Source organism: Emys orbicularis, chromosome 8, assembly GCF_028017835.1.
Source record: "Emys orbicularis isolate rEmyOrb1 chromosome 8, rEmyOrb1.hap1, whole genome shotgun sequence".
NCBI lineage: Eukaryota > Metazoa > Chordata > Testudines > Emydidae > Emys > Emys orbicularis.
In genome coordinates this window covers 70,303,416-70,325,737 of record NC_088690.1, presented here as the reverse complement: position 1 = coordinate 70,325,737, position 22,322 = coordinate 70,303,416, and the positions used below count along the sequence as shown (strand labels likewise).

Below are 22,322 nucleotides of genomic sequence, written 5' to 3'. Positions count from 1 at the left end.
CAATCAGATTTGCAGCTATATATGCAAGCCTGTCTCTCCCCCTTAACCAGTAGATATTCTGGTGGTAGATATTCCACCAACCTTGCATTAACCAGCATGGACCAAAGAGGAGGATCCTTGCTCACAGACCCCCTGTCATTCTGGGAATTAACTTACAGAGTAGCCAGCAGCAGCATCTGCCTGCAGGCCTACCTATGCCTCTTCCTCTGCCCCCATGGCCTAGAAAACCTGCACACAACCATGTTAGAACTTAGAAAATAAGAAGAGGTTACCTTTTGCGCTCCATAAACTCCAGTGGCTGAACTAAATTTCCCAAGTTATTTTTAAACAAAGAAAAGGCCTTTAGGACAGAGAACAAGCACAGAAATTTCATCTCAGATAAATAATGTTTTGGAAAGTTATGAGTCCTCTGAAAACAGAAGCTTATAATGGAAAGTGTTCTGTGACCTCTTTTGCCTCCACCAGCAAGCCAGAGCTACAACGAGGATGGGTGTTAATAGGCATATAAATGTGAAGTTACTTCTTACTGGCCATGGATGCCACATCATAAGCAAGGACCAGAGAAATGCACAGGGTGAGAAATGCAACAAGGTGAGATCCAAACTGATATTTACTCGCAAAAGATAACATTGGGAGAAGGGGGAGGGGCACCTGAGGAACCACCTGGATTTATTAGCAAATTGCATTTGATAACTATATACACACAGCTGCTTCAGCTCTTTGCTCCCTTAGGTTTCACGCTGGCCACAGTGAATCTCAAAGCTGGGAAGAGGTGTGGCAGAGGGAGCAAGTGGTGTGGAAGACACTAGCATAAGGACTGAGGTGAGGAGCCAGGAACGTGGCTGGGGCAGAAAGGAGAGACGTGGGAACATCAGGAGCAGCAGAAAAATAAAACGAGGCTTCTCATTTTTAAATCTGATCTCCCTCCACTGAAATTGGAGATGGATGTCCCAAAGCAGGAGATGTACGTACATAGCAACACAGCCTGTCTAGTTGTTGAAACATGGGACTGCAAGTCAGGACTCTCCCGTTCTATTCCCAGCTCTGATTTGTTCAGATTCATACTGAGTGATTGACACTTTCCTCCCAACCTGTAATGTGGAATAATTCACCGATTCATAGATTCCAAGGCCAGAAGGGACCATTCCGATTATCTAGTATGAGCTCCTGTATTGCACAGGCCAGACAACTGCCCAAAATAGTTCCTAGAGCAGATCTTGTAGACAAACATCCTGTCCTGATTTAAGCATTGTCAGTGATTGAGAATCCACCACAACCCTTGGTAAATTGTTCCAGTGGTTAATTACTCTCACTATTACAAATTTATGCCTCATTTCCAGTCTGAATTTGTCTAGCTTCAACTTCCAGCCATCAGATTGTTATACCTTTTTCTGCTAGACTGAAGAGCCAGTTATTTAATATTTGTCCCTCAGGTAGGCATTTGTATACTGTGATCAAGTCACCCCTTAGCTTTCTCTATAAACTAAACAGATTGAGCTCTTTGAGCCTAATCACTACAAGGCAGGTTTTCTAATCCTTTAATCATTCTCATGGCTCTTTAATCATTCTCTGGTGCTACTGTTGCTGGGAATCCAGTGTCCAGTTCTGATTTATCAACATTTATCAACATCCTTCTTGAATTGTGGAAATCCGAACTGGACATAGGATTCCCAGCTACAGTAGCACCAGAGCCCAAAACAGAGGTAAAACAACCTCTCTGCTTCTACTCAACGTTCCTCTGTTGATGCATCCCAGGACTGCATTAGCTCTTTTGGCCACAATGTCACACTGGGAGCTTATGTTCAGTTGATTATACACCACCACCCCCAAATCTTTGCCAGAGTCCCTGCTTCTCAGGATAGAATCCTCTGTCCTGTAACTACAATCGACATTTTTTGTTGCTAATGACATAATATTCATCTACCCCACAGGGTGCTTGAGACATAACACTAGTGTTTGTACAACACTTCAACTTGGGGTTGGTGACACGCAGGGTACCATATGGGACAATCAAAGTAGCAGTCTTAATTTCTCAGTTGCCTTCTGCCATTAAAGGAACCATTGCTCCAGGTCATGCAGAAAAGTCCATATCCTAGCCACAGGTACACCTGGGACGCAGGTTTAGCTGACCTCACCACGGAAAGTGGGGTTGGGCCGGTGAAGAGCTCACTCTACCTTAGTGCTACGTTACAAGATGGGAGGCCCCTTCCCTTTGACACTCATGAACCTTGGTCTGGGGTTCTGTAGCTCCCAGGGATGCCTTGTTGCTTTCAGTTATATAAACACAGGACAAGAATGGGCTCAAGCTCACAGTGGCCCCGATCCTCTGCTGGCTGGTCTCTGTCAGCACTGTGTGCAGAGTGTTGGAGCTGTAGACTTCAGGGGCCTGGTTGGATAGGGAGCTGTGAACAACCAGGATTCGGTGGGCTGGAGGAGGAGGGGAGCAGCTCAGGACAAAGGTAGGAACATAAAGCTGTGTGTGTGTGTAAGTGGTTTGACAAAGCGAACCAGCAAAGAACCAGCCCTCTGCAAAGCCTGGAGGGCATTAAGAGAAGCCATATGTGCACAGCACACCGAGGGCTCAGGATGCAGCTCGCCAACATCTGGGCTTTTAGGAATAATCGCCTTCAAATCCGCAGCCCCATTTCAGGAGGGAGCAAGAGCCTTTCATGTGCTGTGAACAAACGATCTTTCACGGTGACATCTCAGCCCCACGTGAGGAGAGCGAGGGCAAACACAAGCAGATGAAGCCTTCCCAGTTCGGGCAGAGCAGCCCCTGTGGCCACGGCAAGGCAGGCAGACACCCAGGTGCTGAGAGGACAGAGATGGCTGAATGAACTCCACCTCCAGCTGGCAGCCTACCGACTCCCTTTCTCCATCAGCACTCCTCACGCTCATCTCTCCAGGTAGCAGCTGTCATGTGGACAACGCTGGGGCATCCAAGTAGCGTCCCTGCCCCCTAGGCCTACTTTACCTCCAGCACACTATGGGGCAGGTCTGTGCCCTTGCAATGCTCCCAGAGCGTGGCACCTTCTGCCAGTCGGCACAGATGCCAGGCTTTGAAATTTAATGCCTGTCCAGGAGCATGTCGCAGAGGCCAAGCTCTAAGCCGCTCGCTGTGGCAGACAGAGAAGTGGAAAGGCAGAGAACGCACTCAAAATGCTGGCAGGGAGTTTGGGGCACTCTGGCATGGTAGGACTCTTTGCACACAGCTTTGCCAACAACACTCAATCCCAACCCAGAGTCACACCTGCTATTGCTGTCCTGGTCTTTTCCGCAGGCAGCAATGCTGCTGGACTAAACAACAGCCAGGGCCACCAGGCATGTTTAGCTGGCAGTCTGCGCTGCCAAGAGAGGCCACATCAATGGGTTCATCTGCACAGTGCCAGGCATGTTCAAGCACTCCTGTTCGGTCTCCAGCAGCGACATTCTGCACACAGGCCTCGTCTGGCTCAGCCCTCCCATCATTCCAATTAGAAGGAAGTGCCATATGAACGGGCCGTGGGGGGGATCTTTTCTATAATGAGGCGCTCTGGCAATGCTACAAAGGCAGCAGTCACATTGCAAACCCCAGGAGCTGCTTTGGGCTACATCACCCAGAGACACGGACAAGCAAACACAAAGCACCAATTCTGCAGGGTGTATTTGCAGCCCCACTCGCTGCTGACATCACCACTGTGCTACCAGAACGGCCTGGCTGAGCACCCCTGCTGCTCCCCTTGCTGTTGCCCAGCCCAGGGCGAGAACCCAGGCCTCAGAGGAATTAAATGGGACACAGCAGAGTGCACACGTTCACGGGGGGGGTGGGGGGGGGGAAAGAATGCAGCTAGCTTAGTGAAGTGCAGGCACATGCCCATCTGGCGAACCCCATTCCCTGATGCTGGAAGCAAAGCATGTCCTCTTCCCAGCCGAGTGAGTGGGTGGGCTCTCTCCTACAGTCTGGCTCTTGAGGTGGTCCATTAGGCCTTTGAGAGTGCCAGAGAAGGAGAGGTACAGCAGCTGGCGAGGACAACACAGCACCTAGTTCCCAGAGATGGATGGCTGCCAATTAGCAGCCCACACATTCAAAGCACAACCCCCTTGTGTTTCTCCATGGGGCAAGCCTGGCCCAGGTAAGCCTCCTGACACCACCATTTGGAAGATGGGTAGACTTGCCAGGGACTCCCAGAAGCAGCATGGATCAGCCAACTTTGCGCTAATCACTGGGACTTCAAGCTACTCAAAATACTTTCCCCCCTGTAGTAGGAAGAGAGCCTGAGACATAAGCCCTTGTATCAGAGGCCTGGTATGAGGCAGGATCTAATCAGAGAATCTGGCAAGAACAGGGCTGATTTAGCAGAAATGCACATTCCTAAGAAGTGCTAAGCACAGAGTACTCATGCAAACACATCCCGATATCAAGTGATACCAGAACATCCCGATATCAAGGATGGTACAAAAACATTTCCCAAGGATAACAGGAACACACGGACCCCTCCTAAAAGATAAGGTCAGGATAACAGTGCATAATAGAGATGTTTTGATTGAACCAACATGTACAAGGTGATGGGTGATAACTAGCCATGTCAAGGGGCAGTAACTAACTATGTCAGAGGGGCAGTACTAACTTGTTTGTATTGGGATATAAAGATGCATCTCAGAGGAAGTATCTTTGTCTAGCCTAGGGAGGAACGGAAAGTCCCGCTGTTCACTAAGCTGCGTCCATTGTTATGGGCATACATGTATTAGTGGTCCGGTAGAGTCTGCGGTATACTAGTACCATACTTCATTGACAATAAACCTGGCTGGGTGCCTTCGTCCCTTAACATATCTTGTGGTCTTTGGGTGGTTCGCTCGAGGTCTGCCGTGCCAGCTGTCTGCGCAGGGCTGGGGCGGCACACAGAGGGAACACACACACACACACACAGCCAAACATCTATCAACATCTAACCACGCTGCTGACCCTGACCAATGATCTGGTCCCCCCAAAAAAGCAACTTCAAAAGACAAGGTATTTTGCAAACAACTTTCAAAAAGTGTCTTTGTTTTCAGGAAACTGTTACTGAAATAGTTACTGGAACATTTCATTTCCCCAAAACAGAAATTTTTGGTAAATGCAATTTTGCTGTAAAGCCATTGTCAGAACCCCACCCCCAAAATAATGGTTCCGTTTGGATTCCTACAAAATGGAAACAACTTCCAGATTCTGACATTCTTTGTGAAGAGAAAGAATTTTCTTCACTTTTCAGGCATCTAAACCTGCCCCAGTCAGCTCTGAGGTGGCATGGAGGAGCACAGTGTGAGCCTGTGGTATGGCAATCCGGACCATCCAAACAAGAGGCACTCTGCCTACCTGCCAGTCGGGCAGGGTGTGCAGAGGTCAGACCTGGAACACTGTCCATTTACATTGGCCCACTGGAGGCCTGCCCATCCAGGAGCACCCTGGCAGAAGTGACCCGTGACCAAGAAGCTATAGGAAGGAGCAATCCTGAGAGGAACAAGAAACCAGAGCTTGTGGCCTCAGTCTGAGCCTGGGGGTCACCCCCAAACAAGCCTGCCCACCCGAACCCAGATGTGGGAGTTAAACAACTGGGTGGCCACTGCAAAGTACAATCGTCTCTCCATGGCCATTAGAACATGTATCTCTACAGTGCCTTCAAAGTGCTTCAACCTTCAAAGCACTACACTGATGTTAGTGATGAGGAGCACTCGCCTGCCACTGATTACCCACCTGGGAAGGAGAGGCTACAGCAACCAGCACCTTCTTCCCAGCAGCAGGAGGAGAAATGCTGGCCATGGAAACAAGCTCAGCCCCCTCCTGTTGCCAGTGCACACTGGGAGATGCCAGGTGCCACACACAGCCATTAGAAGGGACACTAAGGCCTTGGGCAAGAGCAAGCAGTCATCTGATCACACATCTAGGGGCTGGATGCACAAGGGATTTGCAAAGCTGGGTCTGTCCAAGATCCCACTAGCTCCCCTCCGTGGAGTGAATCACAGATGTGATGCTCGGGCCCAGTGTGTTCAGAAGAGTCCAAGGATGTGCAAGGGCCGCTCCAAGTGCTCAGACATTGGTCAAGAGAGGCAGGGCTTAGCCAGCACCAGTCCCCCAGTGGCTGCTCTGTCCCCAGACAACATGTTCCCTCCACATTGAGCTGCAAAAACTCCTGTTTCCTGAGCACCCAGAAGTGGGCCCCAGTGGCTCTGCCGAATGCCTGCTTGACTCCCCTGCAGCTCCACTGGCGGGTGGGGCAGGTGTGCTGTGCCTGGGGGAAATTTGCCACGCACACAATGCCATGCATGGGGGAGGAGGGAAAGCCTTTCCTGATGCTTTGGAGCTCCTGGACTTAAGTGGATTGGTAAATAGATGCTCCAGCCTCCCTCTGCACACACCACTTCACCAGAGCCTGTGGCTTTACATCCTGTCCACACACTCCTTCGGCAAATCCTGTTCCCCTCGCTTCTCCCCTCTGCCCTGTGACCGCGTAGCAGTTACCAGCCCACTCTTCCCAACCACACTGCAACTGCTACTCACAGTGCTGGAGAAGGAGGCTGGTTTCTCCAGATGTTCTCTGCTCTTTAGTAACCACAAGGGGTCAGGACAGCAGGGTTAAGTCACCTGAAAAGCAACACAACACCCCCTAGACCCAGCTCGGGCACTGGCTCAGAACCAACCACAGAAGGGAGAGCCACCTGTTTTAGCAGCAGCATTTTCTGCCATGTCCAGGGGGCTCTCCCAGCTGTGGGGGGGCAGACCCCACACTGCTTAGCTTGTGGGACCTGACAGTCAGGTGGAGAGCACAGATGTGATGCCATCTGGATTTCCTCTGGTTTGCAAGCTGGGAAGTCACTGAGCCAGCAGTGGGGGGATGTTTCTCATTCCTACTCCATCATCACTGTCAGCCTAATGCTCCAGCTCCAATGGGATCACCAGGAAATCCCAGGGGGAAGAGTGAGAGCCTGGGCAGGGAGGAGGAAGGAGAGAAGCTGAACCCAGCCCCCCACTGCAGGCTGGTGGTATGAGTGGGGGAAGCCTGTGGCTGTCCCAGGATCTACAGGAATTGCTGTATTCTGAGCCCCTGCCCCCCGCTGTTTTGAGCTCCAGAGCTGTACTGCAGGAAGAGGCACACAGCTTCCAACAGCAGCCCCTTCAATTGCACTGCTGCAGAACAGAGCAGGGGTAGGCTCCCTCTCCACACAGATTCCCCCTCCCACAGCAGCTTTACGGCCACGGGCTGGAATCTGCACAATACAGCTCGGATATATGGTGCTCCAGCCCCCTGTATTTGTGCATTCCTCTCAGCCACCCCCTTGCTCTTCCTCTGGGACTAGTTTCCCAGTAACACAGCAATTTGTTTAAAGAGGAGGGAGAGGGGAAGTTGAGTCAGATCACACGGCGCACGGTCAGAACTCAAAGAAATAGGAAGTTGGACCTCCGCTAGCTGAATGGTATGGAAATGTCCTTTGCTTTTCAGCCTGGCCTAGCCACGTGGCAGCGGTGGGCCCCAGGCTCAGCCCCATCAGATGGTGTGAATGGCATATCTAGTTCTGCAAGGACTGTATAACCCAGGCTGATCGCTTCTATGGGGTATCAGCTCAGCCCTACGGCACAGCCACGGGACATGCCATGGAAATAACCCTAACTTCAGGCAGCTCCACCTGAAGTCAACACAGGATGAAGTACTGACAACTAGTATTTGGGGTGGAGGTAGTGGGGAGATTCAAGAAGCGAAGCCCAAAACAGAAAGGTGTAGGGATCCCTCTGTATCATAACATGCAATGGTCAACAGGCCACTATTAAAAACAACATTAAAAGGAACAGCAAGATTCCAGGGGGAAGCTCTCTGAAACCTCAAACTAGCTTGGGTACAACTGCAATCCTAACTCACCCTCTGCATGTGCATTATGGATTGAGGGGCTTATTGCATGGCTACATGTTATTTCTCACATATCCTATATCTCCCTTAAATCCTCAGATCCACATGGGTAGCATCTGTTGTACAGATGGGCGATGGCTGAGGGATGGTTAATGGCTCAGTATTAGGGCATCCCATTCTCTGTGCACTCCCAGTACAGGATAGAGAAGGGTCTCAGTCACATACTACTTGCCAAGTTACATTAGACTGCTCTATAGTACCCATTTTAAGGGGTGGTGGTCTTACAATGGATTCAGAGTTTGCTATAGGAGCCCTCACTTGCAGAATCACACCAGGATACATTCTCTCTGGTCTTATCCACCAGCTATATGCACCACTGGGAGACATCAGAAGCTCAAATGCCCACCAGTCTATCTATCCTTCCCATTCTGTGACACCACCCACCACAAGCTTGCCTCGAACTTGGCTAGGTCAGCTCGTAGATGAAGAACAGCTGGCTGGAGTTAGAGGCGATGCTGGGTGTCAGAAGAAAGCACTTGGAGCAGCTTGTGCCCATGGTGCAGTTGCTGAGTTAAGACAGTCACATATGGACAAGTCAATCTGCAATTTAGGAAGCTCCCAGACTACCTGCTGATCCAAGACTCCCACATAGCAGCATCCATGAGCAATGCGCTAGGTCATCTCTGGCTGGCTAAGAGAGCCTGTCCTATCCTGGTTGGCCTCAGTGACACAGGCCTTGATCCCTGCCCATCTGGACTACAGCACTGCAATATATCTGGGCATAAAACCATCACACCTAAGGAAACTCTAACTAGCATCGCATCTCCTTGGCAACACAAGTTGCCCTGAGCACATCACACTGCCCTCCACTTCTTCCACCTGCCTCCTCTAATACAAACAGGGCTGGTTTGTAAATCCACACCCTGTTTTCCCCCTGGGAGTGGAAGGGACAAGAAGAAAAAGAAATAAGGACCAGAAGTGGCAGAGGCTCCCTCGGTCACTATGTCTCGCTATACACAGGGTATACGCACGATACAAGAGCTCGAACAGACCTAGGTAGACAAAGGCATCCCTGAGTTAAGTGCGAGTTTAATCCCTGTTCATTAGGCTGTAATAGTCACAGTCTGGAAAGTACCTATCTACTCACCTGCCCCTCCCAGGCCCCGCTCCATTCCCCTTCCCTTCCTGGGTTTCTCGAACCCCTTCTGACCCCTGCTTCAGGGCTGAGCCCAGAGGTGGGGAAAAGAGAGAAACTTACAAAGGGGTACATGCTGGAGCAGGACATGTCTATCCGCTTCTCTGTACCAGCATGGGGAAGGTTCTAGGCCGGGTTTGCGCTATATTTTGATTAGCGCTGAAGCACAATGCCTGAATTAGGTGTAGAGCTCTCCCCCAACAGTGGATACAGCAGTTAGCTCTCCTTCATAAGCCTGATTTTTCAAACCCTCTTCCCTGCATCCTCTCCAAAAATAAGCCAGCTTTCTGGAGGTTTTGCCTGTTGCATCTCGTCCCAGGCCCGAGTTTTCCTGGGAAGTCACAGATGTTTGGAAGATGGAGCTGTAATTTACACGTTACACTCTTTAGGCTCTAACAGTCCTGGTCTCTTAACAGCCTGGCCTGAAGCCCCACACTTGCTGTGTTCCATAGAACTCCTGGAGCAGACATCTCAGTACTTGGGGCAGAGTTAATGAGGGGGGCTAAGAGATAATGAGTTGTTCTAAGAGAACAAGGAGAAATGTTATGTATTTCTGTATGTTTGTAACCTGGCTTCTGGGCTCAGCCCAGAGGTTTTGGGGGGAGGAATCTGCAGCGAGGAATGGAGTAGGGCCTGGGAGAGACAGGAGCAGGAATAGTGGCAGATGAAGGAGCAGCACTCTCAGAAAGGGGAGGTCTCTAGGGGTGGCAGGACACTAGCAAAGCATGGAGAGTGCAGGGAACTCCAGGAGCAAGAAGTGTGCCTGGAATGAGGGCCAGGAGGAGACAGCAGGGAAGCTGTGGGCAGAGAAGTGGGTCATGCATACAAGGGGTGTGTGTGTGTCACCTGGGGAGACAGAGAGCTTAACATTTCCCATACGAAAAAACCCTTCCTTTCTCCTCCACCGCCCCATAGCCCATGCAGTATAACCACCCCACCCCCAGGACCCGCTCCCTTTAGTGGGAGGAGCTAAGTCTTGGGGAGGAGGGGGCCATGTAAGCCCCACTTAAACCTTGGGGGTGGCGTTAAAACACGTTTTACTTGAGTCGTGTAGCCAAAGCCCCTTGCTAACCAATGAGCCATGGCTGAGAGTATCCAGCTGACACCCATGTTCTATGTCTCTGAAAGCCCCATGTGCTAGGCAGACCTGCTCCCTGCCAGACAGGGATGCCACCAGGTCCCCTTATCATGCGACTCCCTCTCCCGCTGCCCAGCCAACACCACTCTCACAAATCTAAGCTCTCTAGGACAGGGACCATCATCTTGTTGTGTGTTCGTACAGCACCTAGCACAACAGGGCCTTGGTCCAGCAGGGCACTAGGACTCCTATGCACTCCAGCGTAACAATAAATAATACTAATCTCTGAATAAATTCCTGTCCTTCTCCAAAGAGCCATTCCCACCATTCGCCTGGTAACCTGGGGCCCAACTTGGCATGCCTTTTGCCAGCTGTACTGCTGCTTCTCAGCCAGGCATCTCCTTCCTGCCCGTAGGAAGCCTCCATCCCTCTCTCAGTGGCAGCGCTGAAGCCTGCAGTCCTCTCTGCAGAACAGGCTCAGCACTGGCAGTACATGGTTTCCTCACATAACAGTCTACACAGGCCACCAAACATCAACAACGATTAGTCCCTACAAACTGTGGTCAACCCATAATCATGCTAGGAAGCTGGTTCTTTAGCTCAGGTGATATAGGTTTATGATTTTACATCCAGAGGTTCTAAGTTCAGACTCCACAGCTGTCCCAAACAGGGCCATTGTTAGATTGGCTATGCTGCCAGTCACCACTAGACCACAAAATGCTCCCAGAGCCAGGAAGAAAAAAATCAAGAATCCTGATGCCCAGTGTCTCACTGCTGTTACAGGCACTGGTGTAATCCACTTGGCATTGTCCATACTAGGTTTCCCTGTATGGGCTGTCTGGGTAGAAGATAAAAGCATGCTTCCCCCAAGTACTGCTGTGGCTAGAGTAGAAGAGGGCTGGGCTGTGGATCTAAAGACTTTAAATTGCCGACCACCGATTTAGAAGGGATCTGTTTTACTATTTCATGTTCACTTGTATTTTGTTAATGGGAGCTGTCCCTTTAATCAAGGGCTTGCCAGACTGAGAGGAGCATGAGAGGGGGATATTTTGCCACTCTCAGCAACATGTGCAGAAAGGGAGAGACCCTGTCTGTGTCAGCTCCACAAAGGTCAGAACTGGATTTAATAAACATCTCTTTCCAGAAAGTAGCCTCCTTCCGAAAGATGTCACGCTGACACATATAGGTGGGTTTGATGCCTCGGGACACAGAGCCTTTTGCCTGGAGGTGACCAATTAAAGAACAAGCCTAGCGCAGCAGGGTTAAGAGTTGTTCCCATCTAACAAATGTCTGATGATCCCATAGGAAATGAGTTTGGTTGGTATCAGTTCCCACATCACAAACTCTGCATTTGATAGTAGAAAACAGCCCCTGCCCTAAAGACCTGGCAATATTTGTACAGTGCCCAGCACAATGAAGCCCCAATCCAAGATGGGGCCCCAGCAAGAGCTCCTGCAACAGGGGACAAAGCAGCCTTACTATAAACTGATTGGGGGGTGGGAGCAGGTGGCAGTATTGCAAGTGTCACACACGCATCAGGGGTGACCAGGGGAGCTCAAAAGCCAGAGGGCAGAACCCTGGACTTCAGAAAAGCAGACTTTGACTCCCTCAGGGAACTGATGGGCAGGATCCCCTGGGAGAATAACATGAGGGGGAAAGGAGTCCAGGAGAGCTGGCTGTATTTTAAAGAATCCTTATTGAGGTTGCAGGAAAAAACCATCCCGATATGTAGAAAGAATAGTAAATATGGCAGGCGACCAGCTTGGCTAAATAGTGAAATCCTTGCTGATCTTAAACGCAAAAAAGAAGCTTACAAGAAGTGGAAGATTGGACAAATGACCAGGGAGGAGTATAAAAATATTGCTCAGGCATGCAGGAGTGAAATCAGGAAGGCCAAATCACACTTGGAGTTGCAGCTAGCAAGAGATGTCAAGAGTAACAAGAAGGGTTTCTTCAAGTATGTTAGCAACAAGAAGAAAGCCAAGGAAAGTGTGGGCCCCTTACTGAATGAGGGAGGCAACCTAGTGACCAAGGATGTGGAAAAAGCTAATGTACTCGATGCTTTTTTTGCCTCTGTCTTCATGAACAAGGTCAGCTCCCAGACTGCTGCACTGGGCAGCACAGCATGGGGAGGAGGTGACCAGCCCTCTGTGGAGAAAGAAGTGGTTCGGGACTATTTAGAAAAGCTGGATGAGCACAAATCCACGGGGCCAGATGTGCTGCATTCGAGGGTGCTAAAGGAGTTGGCGGATGTGATTGCAGAGCCATTGGCCATTATCTTTGAAAACTCATGGCGATCGGGGGAGGTCCCGGATGACTGGAAAAAGGCTAATGTAGTGCCCATCTTTAAAAAAGGGAAGGAGGAGGATCCGGGGAACTACAGGCCAGTCAGCCTCACCTCAGTCCCTGGAAAAATCCTGGAGCAGGTCCTCAAGGAATCAATTCTGAAGCACTTAGAGGAGAGGAAAGTGATCAGGAACAGTCAGCATGGATTCACCAAGGGCAAGTCATGCCTGACTAACCTAATTGCCTTCTATGAGGAGATAACTGGGTCTGTGGATGAGGGGAAATCAGTGGATGTGTTATTCCTTGACTTTAGCAAAACTTTTGATACGGTCTCCCACAATATTCTTGCCAGCAAATTAAAGAAGTATGGGCTGGATGAATGGACTATAAGGTGGATAGAAAGCTGGCTTGATCATCGGGCTCACCAGGTAGTGATCAACGGCTCCATGTCTAGTTGGCAGCCAGTTTCAAGCGGAGTGCCCCAAGGGTCCGTCCTGGGGCCAGTTTTGTTCAATATCTTCATTAACGATCTGGAGGATGGCGTGGACTGCACTCAGCAAGTTTGCAGATGACACTAAACTGGGCGGAGTGGTAGATACGCTGGAGGGTAGGGATAGGATACAGAGGGACCTAGACAAATTAGAGGATTGGGCCAAAAGAAACCTGATGAGGTTCAACAAGGACAAGTGCAGAGTCCTGCACTTAGGACGGAAGAATCCCATTCACTGTTACAGACTAGGAACCGAGTGGCTAGGGAGCAGTTCTGCAGAAAAGGACCTAGGGGTTACTGTGGACGAGACGCTGGATATGAGTCGACAGTGTACCCTTGTTGCCAAGAAGGCTAACGGCATTTTGGGCTGTATAAGTAGGGGCATTGCCAGCAGATCGAGGGACGTGATCGTTCCCCCCTATTCGACATTGGTGAGGCCTCACCTGGAGTACTGTGTCCAGGTTTGGGCCCCACACTTCAAGAAGGATGTGGAAAAATTGGAAGAGTCCAGCGGAGGGCAACAAAAATGATTAGGGGGCAGGAGCACATGAGTTATGAGGAGAGGCTGAGGGTACTGGGCTTGTTTAGTCTGCAGAAGAGATGAATGAGGGGGGATTTGATAGCTGCTTTCAACTACCTGAAAGGGGGTTCCAAAGAGGATGGATCTAGACTGTTCTCAGTGGTAGCAGATGACAGAACAAGGAGTAATGGTCTCCAGTTGCAGTGGGGGAGGTTTAGATTGGATATTAGGAAAAACTTTTTCACTAGGAGGGTGGTGAAGCACTGGAATGGGTTACCTAGGGAGGTGGTGGAATCTCCTTCCTTAGAGGTTTTTAAGGTCAGGCTTGACAAAGCCCTGTCTGGGATGATTTAGTTGGGATTAGGTCCTTCTTTGAGCAGGGGGTTGGACTAGATGACCTCCTGAGGTCCCTTCTAACCCTGATATTCTATGAAAACAGGATTTGATCTTAAAAAAAAACAAAAAACCACACCCTTATGATTTTTTGGAACCTGATTCATGATTTTCAAATGATTGAGGTTGACTACACTAAGGATCAGTCTGTAGTTCCTGGATTTTGTTCTGAAACAGCGTTGTTTTAAAAGGTAAAGAAGGAGGTTAACAAGCAAGCGTTTGATCCTCTAGAACAGCGTTTTTCAAAGTTCGGGTCGCGACCCAGTAGTGGGTTGCAGCATGTAAGGCACTGGGTCGCTCTGGTCAGCAGCAGGTCCAGCTTCTAGGCAGGGGAGCCACGGGGCTCCGCGCAGTGCTTCCTCCCCGAATACCGGCTCTGCACTCCCATTGGCCTGGAACTGGCCAATGGGAGCTTTGGGGGGGGCAGTGCGTGCGGGCGTGAGCCAAACGGAGCCGCTTGCACACCTCCGCCTAGGAGCCGGACCTGCTGCCGGCCGCTTCAGGCGCAGCACGGTCCACGGTGCCAGGACAGGCGGGAAGCCTGCCTCTGCACCCCGGCTGTGCCGCTGACCGGGAGCCACCAGAGGTAAGTCTGCATCCCAACCCCACACACCAACCCCCTGCCCCAGCCCTGAGCCCCCCCCAAACCCCAAGCCCTTCCTGCACCCCAAACCCCTCATCCCTGGCCCCACCACAGAGCCTGCACCCCCACCCCAGAGCCCTGACCCCCTCCTGCACCCCAATCCCCTGCCCCAGCCCAGAGCCCCCTCCCACACCTGGAACCCCTCATTCCTGGCCCCACCCTGCACCCCAACCCTCTGCCCAAGCCCTGAGCCCCTCCACACCCCAAACCCCTCATCCCCAGTTCCGTTGGGTCACAGGCATCAATTTTCTTCAACTGGGTCCTCAGAAAAGTTTGAAAACCACTGCTCTAGAGGAACTGTGGGAGCTAGAAAGAGGAAGGATCAGCAGAGAAGGCACTGTTAAATAAATAAATGGATATTTAAAGAGTAACAAGAAATCTTTAAGAGAGTGGGGAATCTGCGCAAGCTCCCCCATGACAAAGTGCAGCTCAGGGTCCTTTTATCTCAAAGCTTCAGCAGTTTAAGAGGTCTGGCTTTTGAATTCATGCTAAGAACGCAAGCCACAGTGTGCAGAACAAAACTAAAAACCCACTCGCAAGGTTTTCCCTGGAGCCGACTTTTCTGCTTCCCATCAGCCTGATCAAGACAAATTCAGATGCACTAAGAGCTGTGATGCTAGGAGACATGGACAATAAAAACATATCAAAAGGTGTGAAATGTATTGCTGTCCCTGAGAAGATGGAGCAGGATTCGCCAACTATTGGATTTCTCTCTAGAAAATAGATTACCATAATCCCTGGAAGATACTTAACTCTAGTTTAATTTCCCAAGCCAGACCATATGGTTGCAAGCAGCTTCAGTAGATGCAAGGAACTCAAATTAAATCTCTTTAGCTCTGCCCTGACTATGCCATATTTGATGCTGCAGTTTGCTTTCGAGCTGGTGTACTAGTACTTTGTCTTTGTTTTTGGGTGGGAGCAGCAAGTCATCACAATCAGTGAATCAATCTGTGGGTGCTTCTACTAATAGCAAAACAATAGTAAGGGGCTGAAATGTAGGCAGGCAGTCTCACCATTGTGCCAATGCAACTCAGTCCTGACCTGCTGGTATTCCAGCCTGCCCCCCCGCCCACAGTTTTGCCTATCAGTGGCAGCTGGTGCCCAGAATAAGTGGTGGGGCTACAGCTGGCAGTTGGACACCTCCCACACACACTTTTGCTCTCCCAAGTCAGATCAACCACTCAATGAGTTTGAGGCTCTTCCCCCTCTGCCAACAGCTCCTGTGAACCCACTGCTCTCCCACCACTGCTCCCCTACTCCTTCTGACAACCAGCACCAGCAGCCCCTGCCCTCCCAGGCCACCTGCTGCCTCCTGGCCATCGCAGGATGGCCAGCTCCTCACTCCCTCCACCTCTGCTTCCCTGCTTGGGCCCCAGTACTGCTCGGGAGGTGGGGGTGAACTCCACAATGGTGCACTGGCTCTGGGGCCAGCCTGATTCTGCCCCTAGGAGGACTGAAAGGGCGCCCTGTGAGCACGTGCAGTTCTCAGCACTACTGCACACTGGCAAAGGAGGGAGCAGCTCTCTCAGGAGCTAGAGGCCCAGCCACCCTATGTGCCCCATGGTGCTGCAATCTGCCAGCCCATCCCCTTTCCTCACCTACCACCTGCTGCTCTCCCCAGGGTGCTGCTGGAGAGAAGGGGAAAAGAAAGGCCCCGTATCAAAGGGGGGGCTGTCTAATGGGATACTGATGGCCTTTGTGACAAAGAGTGCTACACCAGAGCTATGCGGTACTACTAAAGAGAGGCAAGGTGGGGCTCAGCCCATTGGCCAGTGAATACCAGCAGCCGGAGCCGCCTGCAGCACCTCCTGCTCGTCCAGCTGTGGGGCCCCCAGCAGCTCAATCAATCAGGCCCTGCAATGGGTTCACAAAGGAGACAAATGGGGACTTGGATGAACCAAAAAACGTGGTTTTCAACGGTGACCTAAGGCCAGGGTTCAAATCCCCCATCCCAATGGCCCAGCTAGGCCCTCGCTCAGGCAGAGCTCACTGATCAGTATTAAGAATTGAGTGTAACAGGGTACAACAGAGTACCGATTACTCCAGGTAAGGGACGTATCTTAATACAAGTGCTGTTTGCAGGCAGCTGCAGATAGCACAGGTCTGAGTGTAAAATCAATTAATACAGACTCAGGCCTGCGCTCACCTCCTACACAAAGCCCCAAGCAAGCTGGTTAAGAATTCTAATCTACAGAAACACAGAGAGCCATTCCTGCCCTCCTAGGGGCTGTAAATCACAGATCCTGACTGCTGGCAGTTATTAACAACCCCAGGACACTCCTCAGAAAAAAGAGGCATGTTAACCCTGGCCTCCAGGCTAAACTCCTATGTGGGTAATTACATTCCACCACGCTAATATTCCCCACCGTTCTGTTCAGAGATATTCTCACCACTCCTGGGCAGGGAAGCTACTGCAGAACACCTGCTGCATTCCCCTAAGAGGTGGATGAGCCATGTTATTTAAGTGCTTTGGGATTCTTCAGGATAAGAATTAGAGGAGCCATAAGTACTTAATTTCTTCCAATCTAATAAGAGGATGGAGAAATGCAGAACACAGATGGCTCAGGCAATATGGCAGTAGGAGTTTCTTGAGCAGCACACAAATTTGGGAAGACAGGGTCAAATGGATGCTCCTTGGTGTAAATGCAAATCACAGTACACAAAATACTTCAAGGAAAGAGAAGCAAATGAGAATATCTGTAGAAAGCAAGGTTAATATGCACCACTCTGAAGAAACAGACAGGCTGGTGACAAGGAGAAACTGAGTAGACAGATGGCTGGGGCAGAGTAAGTGGAGAAATCCAGAGACAGACAAAAGAACATGGGCTGACCCAGTATCATGCTCTGCATCACCCAGCACATGAGACAGTTGGCTCCCAGGCTGCCATGCCCCAGGTCGACATGGATGTTTGGAGAAGGCAGAACACTCAGTGGGGGCAGGAGCAAGAGAATGTCTTCCACTCTGGTACCTCTTGTGAGAGGGGGACCAGGATGTTGGATGAGGGAGTAGGGTAACAATCAGCACACTTGGCCATGGAGTGGGGGAAGGAAGAGTGAATTCAGTTCCTGGGCAATTCCGGTGGACGATGATCAGCAATCCCCAGCATACAGTCAAGGAGTAGATTATAGATTGGCTCCAAGACCAATTCTTTTATGGCTCGGCACCCCTCACAGCAGTGTCCTCGGTCAGCCAATTGCCCATGCAGATGAATATGTGCCCTCCCAGGGGGCCAGGCTGCAGGGTGACTGTGCAATGCACAGCAAGACAGAGGCTTGCCTCTGAAGAAGGCTCACCCAACTTCAGCTGCAGAAGCCTTGAAAATTCTCATCCCATCACCCTTCTTGTCCCTCTGCAGGTTAGCTCCCACCAACTGACAATACAAGTGAAGTGTCACGGCTGCCCATCAGTCAAACATTACTTCAGATAGGGTGTTTCCCCAAAGTAGCCTCAGCTGGAGCCTCTGTCTTCGGCATGACAGCCCTGCCCACCATACTGAATTGGGAGATGGACAATATTTCATACCTTTGCCTTTCAAACTCCATGATCAGCTATCCCTATTATAGACACGGTCACCAAATGCCACCTGCTGAGGGTCAGAGGTCATGGGGGAGGAATCACCAAATTTTTCTCAGTCTGGGAGGGAATCACCAGTGTTGAGAATGTGTGAAACTCTGACCAAATCTGTCAAGCGATTGAAAAATATCCAACACAGAGGGGTCTTTTGCTGCCAAATTCACTAACAAGAATGCTTCTGTAGTTGTAGGGACAAACCCATGTCCCCCTGTATCCCTGCCCTCCCACACTGCACCACAAAATGCACAGCACAGTGGGCCCGCCAAATAACAAATGTTTGAACCTTTACAGAAAGGAGGTACAAGGACAGATAGGATGGCAGTGCACTATGGAGGCAGCTCAGAAGGATAGGGAGGCAAGGATCTGATCACCAGTAGCAAGGAGTCCCAGCCAGAAAGGCTCCCGCTGTTCCCCATACTTCTTGGGAGGAGTCCCCTCCCTGGGAACAGGGGAGGCTGGCAGAAGGCCCCAGCTCTCCTCTGGGCTGTCCAGTGGCAGCAGAGAAGGTGCCTCTCCAAAGAGGGAATATGGGGTGGGGGAGCAGGACTAAAGCACTCCTCTGCCTCCAATCACATGGGACCAGGATCCTGCCCCTTCCAAAGAGTGGTCTATAACAGCTCCCAGCTCTGCCCAGGGGGGAGAGTGAGTTAAGGCCAGAAGGGTTCTCTCAGGATCAGATTAACACAATTCAGTGCCCGATACACCACAACACAGGTCCCAGCATATCATGGGACTGCAGTCACTATGCCTTAATCCAGCCCTGAGTCCTGAGTACCCAGCTTCAGCATCTCAAAAGCCCCACTGACATCACTACGTTACAGTGGGAAACTGTATCTGGTAAAAGGGACTTGAACTCGCAGAGGGATGCAGCTGGACTTTGGGATGGGTGAGAGCAAGGAAAGAAGGTAGAGGCAACTTTTTTTTTTTTTTAATTGAAAGACATGACAGGGAAATATTTTCATAAAAAGTGTTTTAAAAATGAAAAGCAGAAAAAGGTTTAAAAATCAGTAAAGCTAAGCAAAGGAGGAAGTTAGTAACAGCAGAAATAGGCAGGGGATTAATTCACTAGTAAATAAAGTGTTTAAAAATGGGGACCAGTGAAAGGCAGAGAAACTGAATCAGACTCCTTAAGTTGTGTATTAGGCAACCTGTGTAACCGTGTGATCTTATTACTGTTTACCCTCATCCTCTCTCCTATTTTTAAATCCACTTATGCCTTGTCTTAGAAATTAGACTGCAAGACTGTTAGAATCTCAGCTTTGAGACAGGGACTGGAAGTACAATTTGCAAAAGCACTTAAGTGACATCATAGCCTAAATTCCATGGTGAAAACTACTTAGGGCCTTCGGCTCCCAATTGCCATGGGACTTAGACTAAGCACCTACGACGTGATTTTGTAAATGGAACTTGGGTGTTTTTGAAAAGTCTTACTCTGAGTTTGTACAGCACCCAACATGATGGGACATTTATTAGTGATTAAGAGAATGAACAAGTCAGTATCAACGGCAGATTTCACTAAGCTGTTTTGTTTAGGCAGCTAATGCTATAGAAACCTAAGGTGGATGTTAAAAGAGCAGGACAGAAGATGAAATTAGGGCAGAGCTCATTTGCCAAAACAAACTAAATTTCCCTTATACACCAAGGGGCTTGTAACTTGAAGAAACCCTTGGGAAAAAGATATGGGGCCTGATCCAAAGCCCACTGTAATCAGCGGGAGCTGTGCACATGGAGGCAAGTCCTTTATCAGTGAAAACATACACTCACCATGCAGCAGCAATTAAAAAGCAAAGAGCATAAAGTGATGCGTGAAAAAAGGAGAAGAACTACAACTGTTGTAACCACATTGCTGCAAACCAACTTTATTTGGAGAACAAGCTTAAGCTTTAGTTCCATGACTGTAGCAGAGACAGAATTAATCCAGAAGAGGGCAATGAAGGTAGTTAGATCAGGATGGGTATAAGGCTTGGTCCACACTGGGGCGGGGGATCGATCTAGGAAACGCAACTTCAGCTACGAGAATAGCGTAGCTGAAGTCGAAGTTTCCTAGATCGAACTAAGTTTACTTACTGCGGGTCCACGCGGCGCAGGCAAGCTCCCCCGTCGACAGTGCTTCCTCCTCTCGGCGAGCAGGAGTTCCGCAGTCGACGGGGGAGCGCTTCTGGGATCGATCTCTACCCACCGAATCAGGCGGGTAGTGTGGACCTAGCCTAAGTTACAAATTGCCACAGGCCTGCTCAGAGTGGGAGAGAGTGGAAATGGGGCAGAGAAGTTCAAAATCATGAAGAGCTGTAGTGCTGTTGCCAGCTCTTGAGCCAAGTTGGTCAGCAACACTCGGATGGAGTGTCTAGAGGCAGGCATGGGTGCTACAGGAAGCACTCTGCTCTGAGTCCGGATGGAACAAATGCCCCTAGTGTGTGGTGAGGAACAACTGTCCTGTCCTCAGCAGTGTCATTTAGATAAGAGAGACAATAGAGATCCTGATCACTTGTGAAATCTCCTGTTGCCATTTTCACCTAGTTGTTCTAGTAAAATTTCAATCCAGGCAGTTCCATTCTGCCTTCTCAAGAATCCACCTTGCAGTTCCAAGGAGATACAGTATGCTTTACTACTTGTGGCACCTTAGAGACTAACAAATTTATTAGAGCATAAGCTTTCGTGGGCTACAGCCCACTTCTTCGGATGCATATGCAGTACCAGTCAACGAAGAAGAAATAAAAATTCTTTATGCAGAACATTCAACCAGAGGAAGGCCACTGAGACAAAAAACAGGGCTGAAATGATAACCTTTCACCCCCCCCCCCCATCCAACCTTGTATAAAATTATATAAATTGGCCAGGTTTGTAGCATAGGAAAAGTTTGTTTTCCTCTGAAAAAATTCAGATCAAGCACTGGCCATTGCCAGAAACAGCATCAAAAACTAAATGGACCAATGATCTAAACAGGGGCAGCAAAACTGATCTTTCCATGGTCACTGTCCAATTCAGCTGCTTCTTTGCACCTACTCCAAACCTGAGCCAGACCACAGATGTTCTGGGCCAACAGACTAATAAGAAATAGGAATATTAACACATTTCATGTCTAGATAAAAGGACAAAGGGAAGTACAAGTTACCCTAATGTGTAAGCTAGACTGAGTAATAAACTCCCCAGAGATATGGTGGAAGCCGGGCTTCTTGAGTCACTTAAAAAGTAGACTAATAATGTTCCGTAGCAAACCATCCTGGCCGGGCCAGAGCGGTGGGGGTGTTGACCTTTCCCGAGATAGCCTTGCCCTCTAATGCCTTTGATGTTTTAATGGAAGTGGCAGGTCACATCGTGCTGCGAACCCCTAATACAGACCAAGCTCCTGGCTTAGGAGAGGCAAAGCAGGGCACATTTCCCACCTGATACCAGCCATAAGCCAGAGCCCGACTCCGAGTCCTACGCTCATGGTTGCGCTGGCGACCTGCTGAAGTTCGCCGTGCCCGGCCCGCCCGCTCCCCACCTGCCGACACCCGGCCCGCCCGCTCCCCACCTGCCGACACCCGGCCCGCGGTACCAGCGCTTTCCAGGAGAGAGGCGCAGGGCGCTGCGGACTCTGCCCAGAGCCGCGCTCAGCGCTGGAGATAAGGCAACCCGCCTGCCTGCCGGGAAGGGTGCGGGCCGCACACGGCTCCGGGCAGCTCGCCATAGCCGCACCCCGCCACCTGAGCGCGGCTCCCGGCCCCGCCTGGGGAGAGTCCAGGGCACGGGACCAGGAAACGGGCATTCCCCTCGGCTAGGTCCTGCATGTGCATCAGCCCGCGCCGAGCCGAGCCGAGCCGCTCCGGGCACCGCACAGCGCCCAGCCCGCCCCGGGGCACCGCACAGCGCCCAGCCCCGCACCTTGGCCTCGAAGCAGATGCCGTGCTGGAAGGCGTCTTCATTGTGCAGCGGCACGCGCAGGTCGTGCCTGTCGTCCACCAGGTTGTAGCGGGACTTGCCGGGCATAGTGACGGCGGCGGGGCCGGGAGCGCCTGGCTCCCTGTTCAGCACGCCCCGTGCCCGGCGTCGCGTTGCCTCCTCCCCCGGGCGGGGCGACCGCAGCCCCCGCCCGGCCCCGGCAGCCAGTGGCCGTCAGGCGAGGGGGTGGGACGGGGCGCATGCGCAATGCCAGCCCGGCCAGACAGGCAGCGGGGCCGGAGCGGGGGGAAGGGCCGTTGCAGGAGCTGCCAGGAAGCCCCTTCCCCCACAGGATCGCGTCACTGGTGTTGCTGGGGTGGCGGTTGCCATGGCAATGGGCCCAGCGGGCAGTGGCGAGACGCGTGC

General features: G+C 50.9%; 1 protein-coding gene across 5 annotated transcripts in view; it reads right to left on the bottom strand.

The window, feature by feature from the left end:
- Positions 1–22,054, bottom strand: part of NOS1AP (nitric oxide synthase 1 adaptor protein) — a 146,985-nt gene extending 124,931 nt beyond the window's left edge. For all 5 annotated transcript variants that reach the window (XM_065409711.1, XM_065409714.1, XM_065409712.1 and 2 more), the window contains exon 1: positions 21,900–22,054. In XM_065409711.1, coding sequence (XP_065265783.1) covers positions 21,900–22,004 — 105 coding nt within the window. In that variant the 5' untranslated portion in view covers positions 22,005–22,054. The remainder of the gene's footprint in view (positions 1–21,899) is intronic.
- Positions 22,055–22,322: the final 268 nt, after the last annotated feature.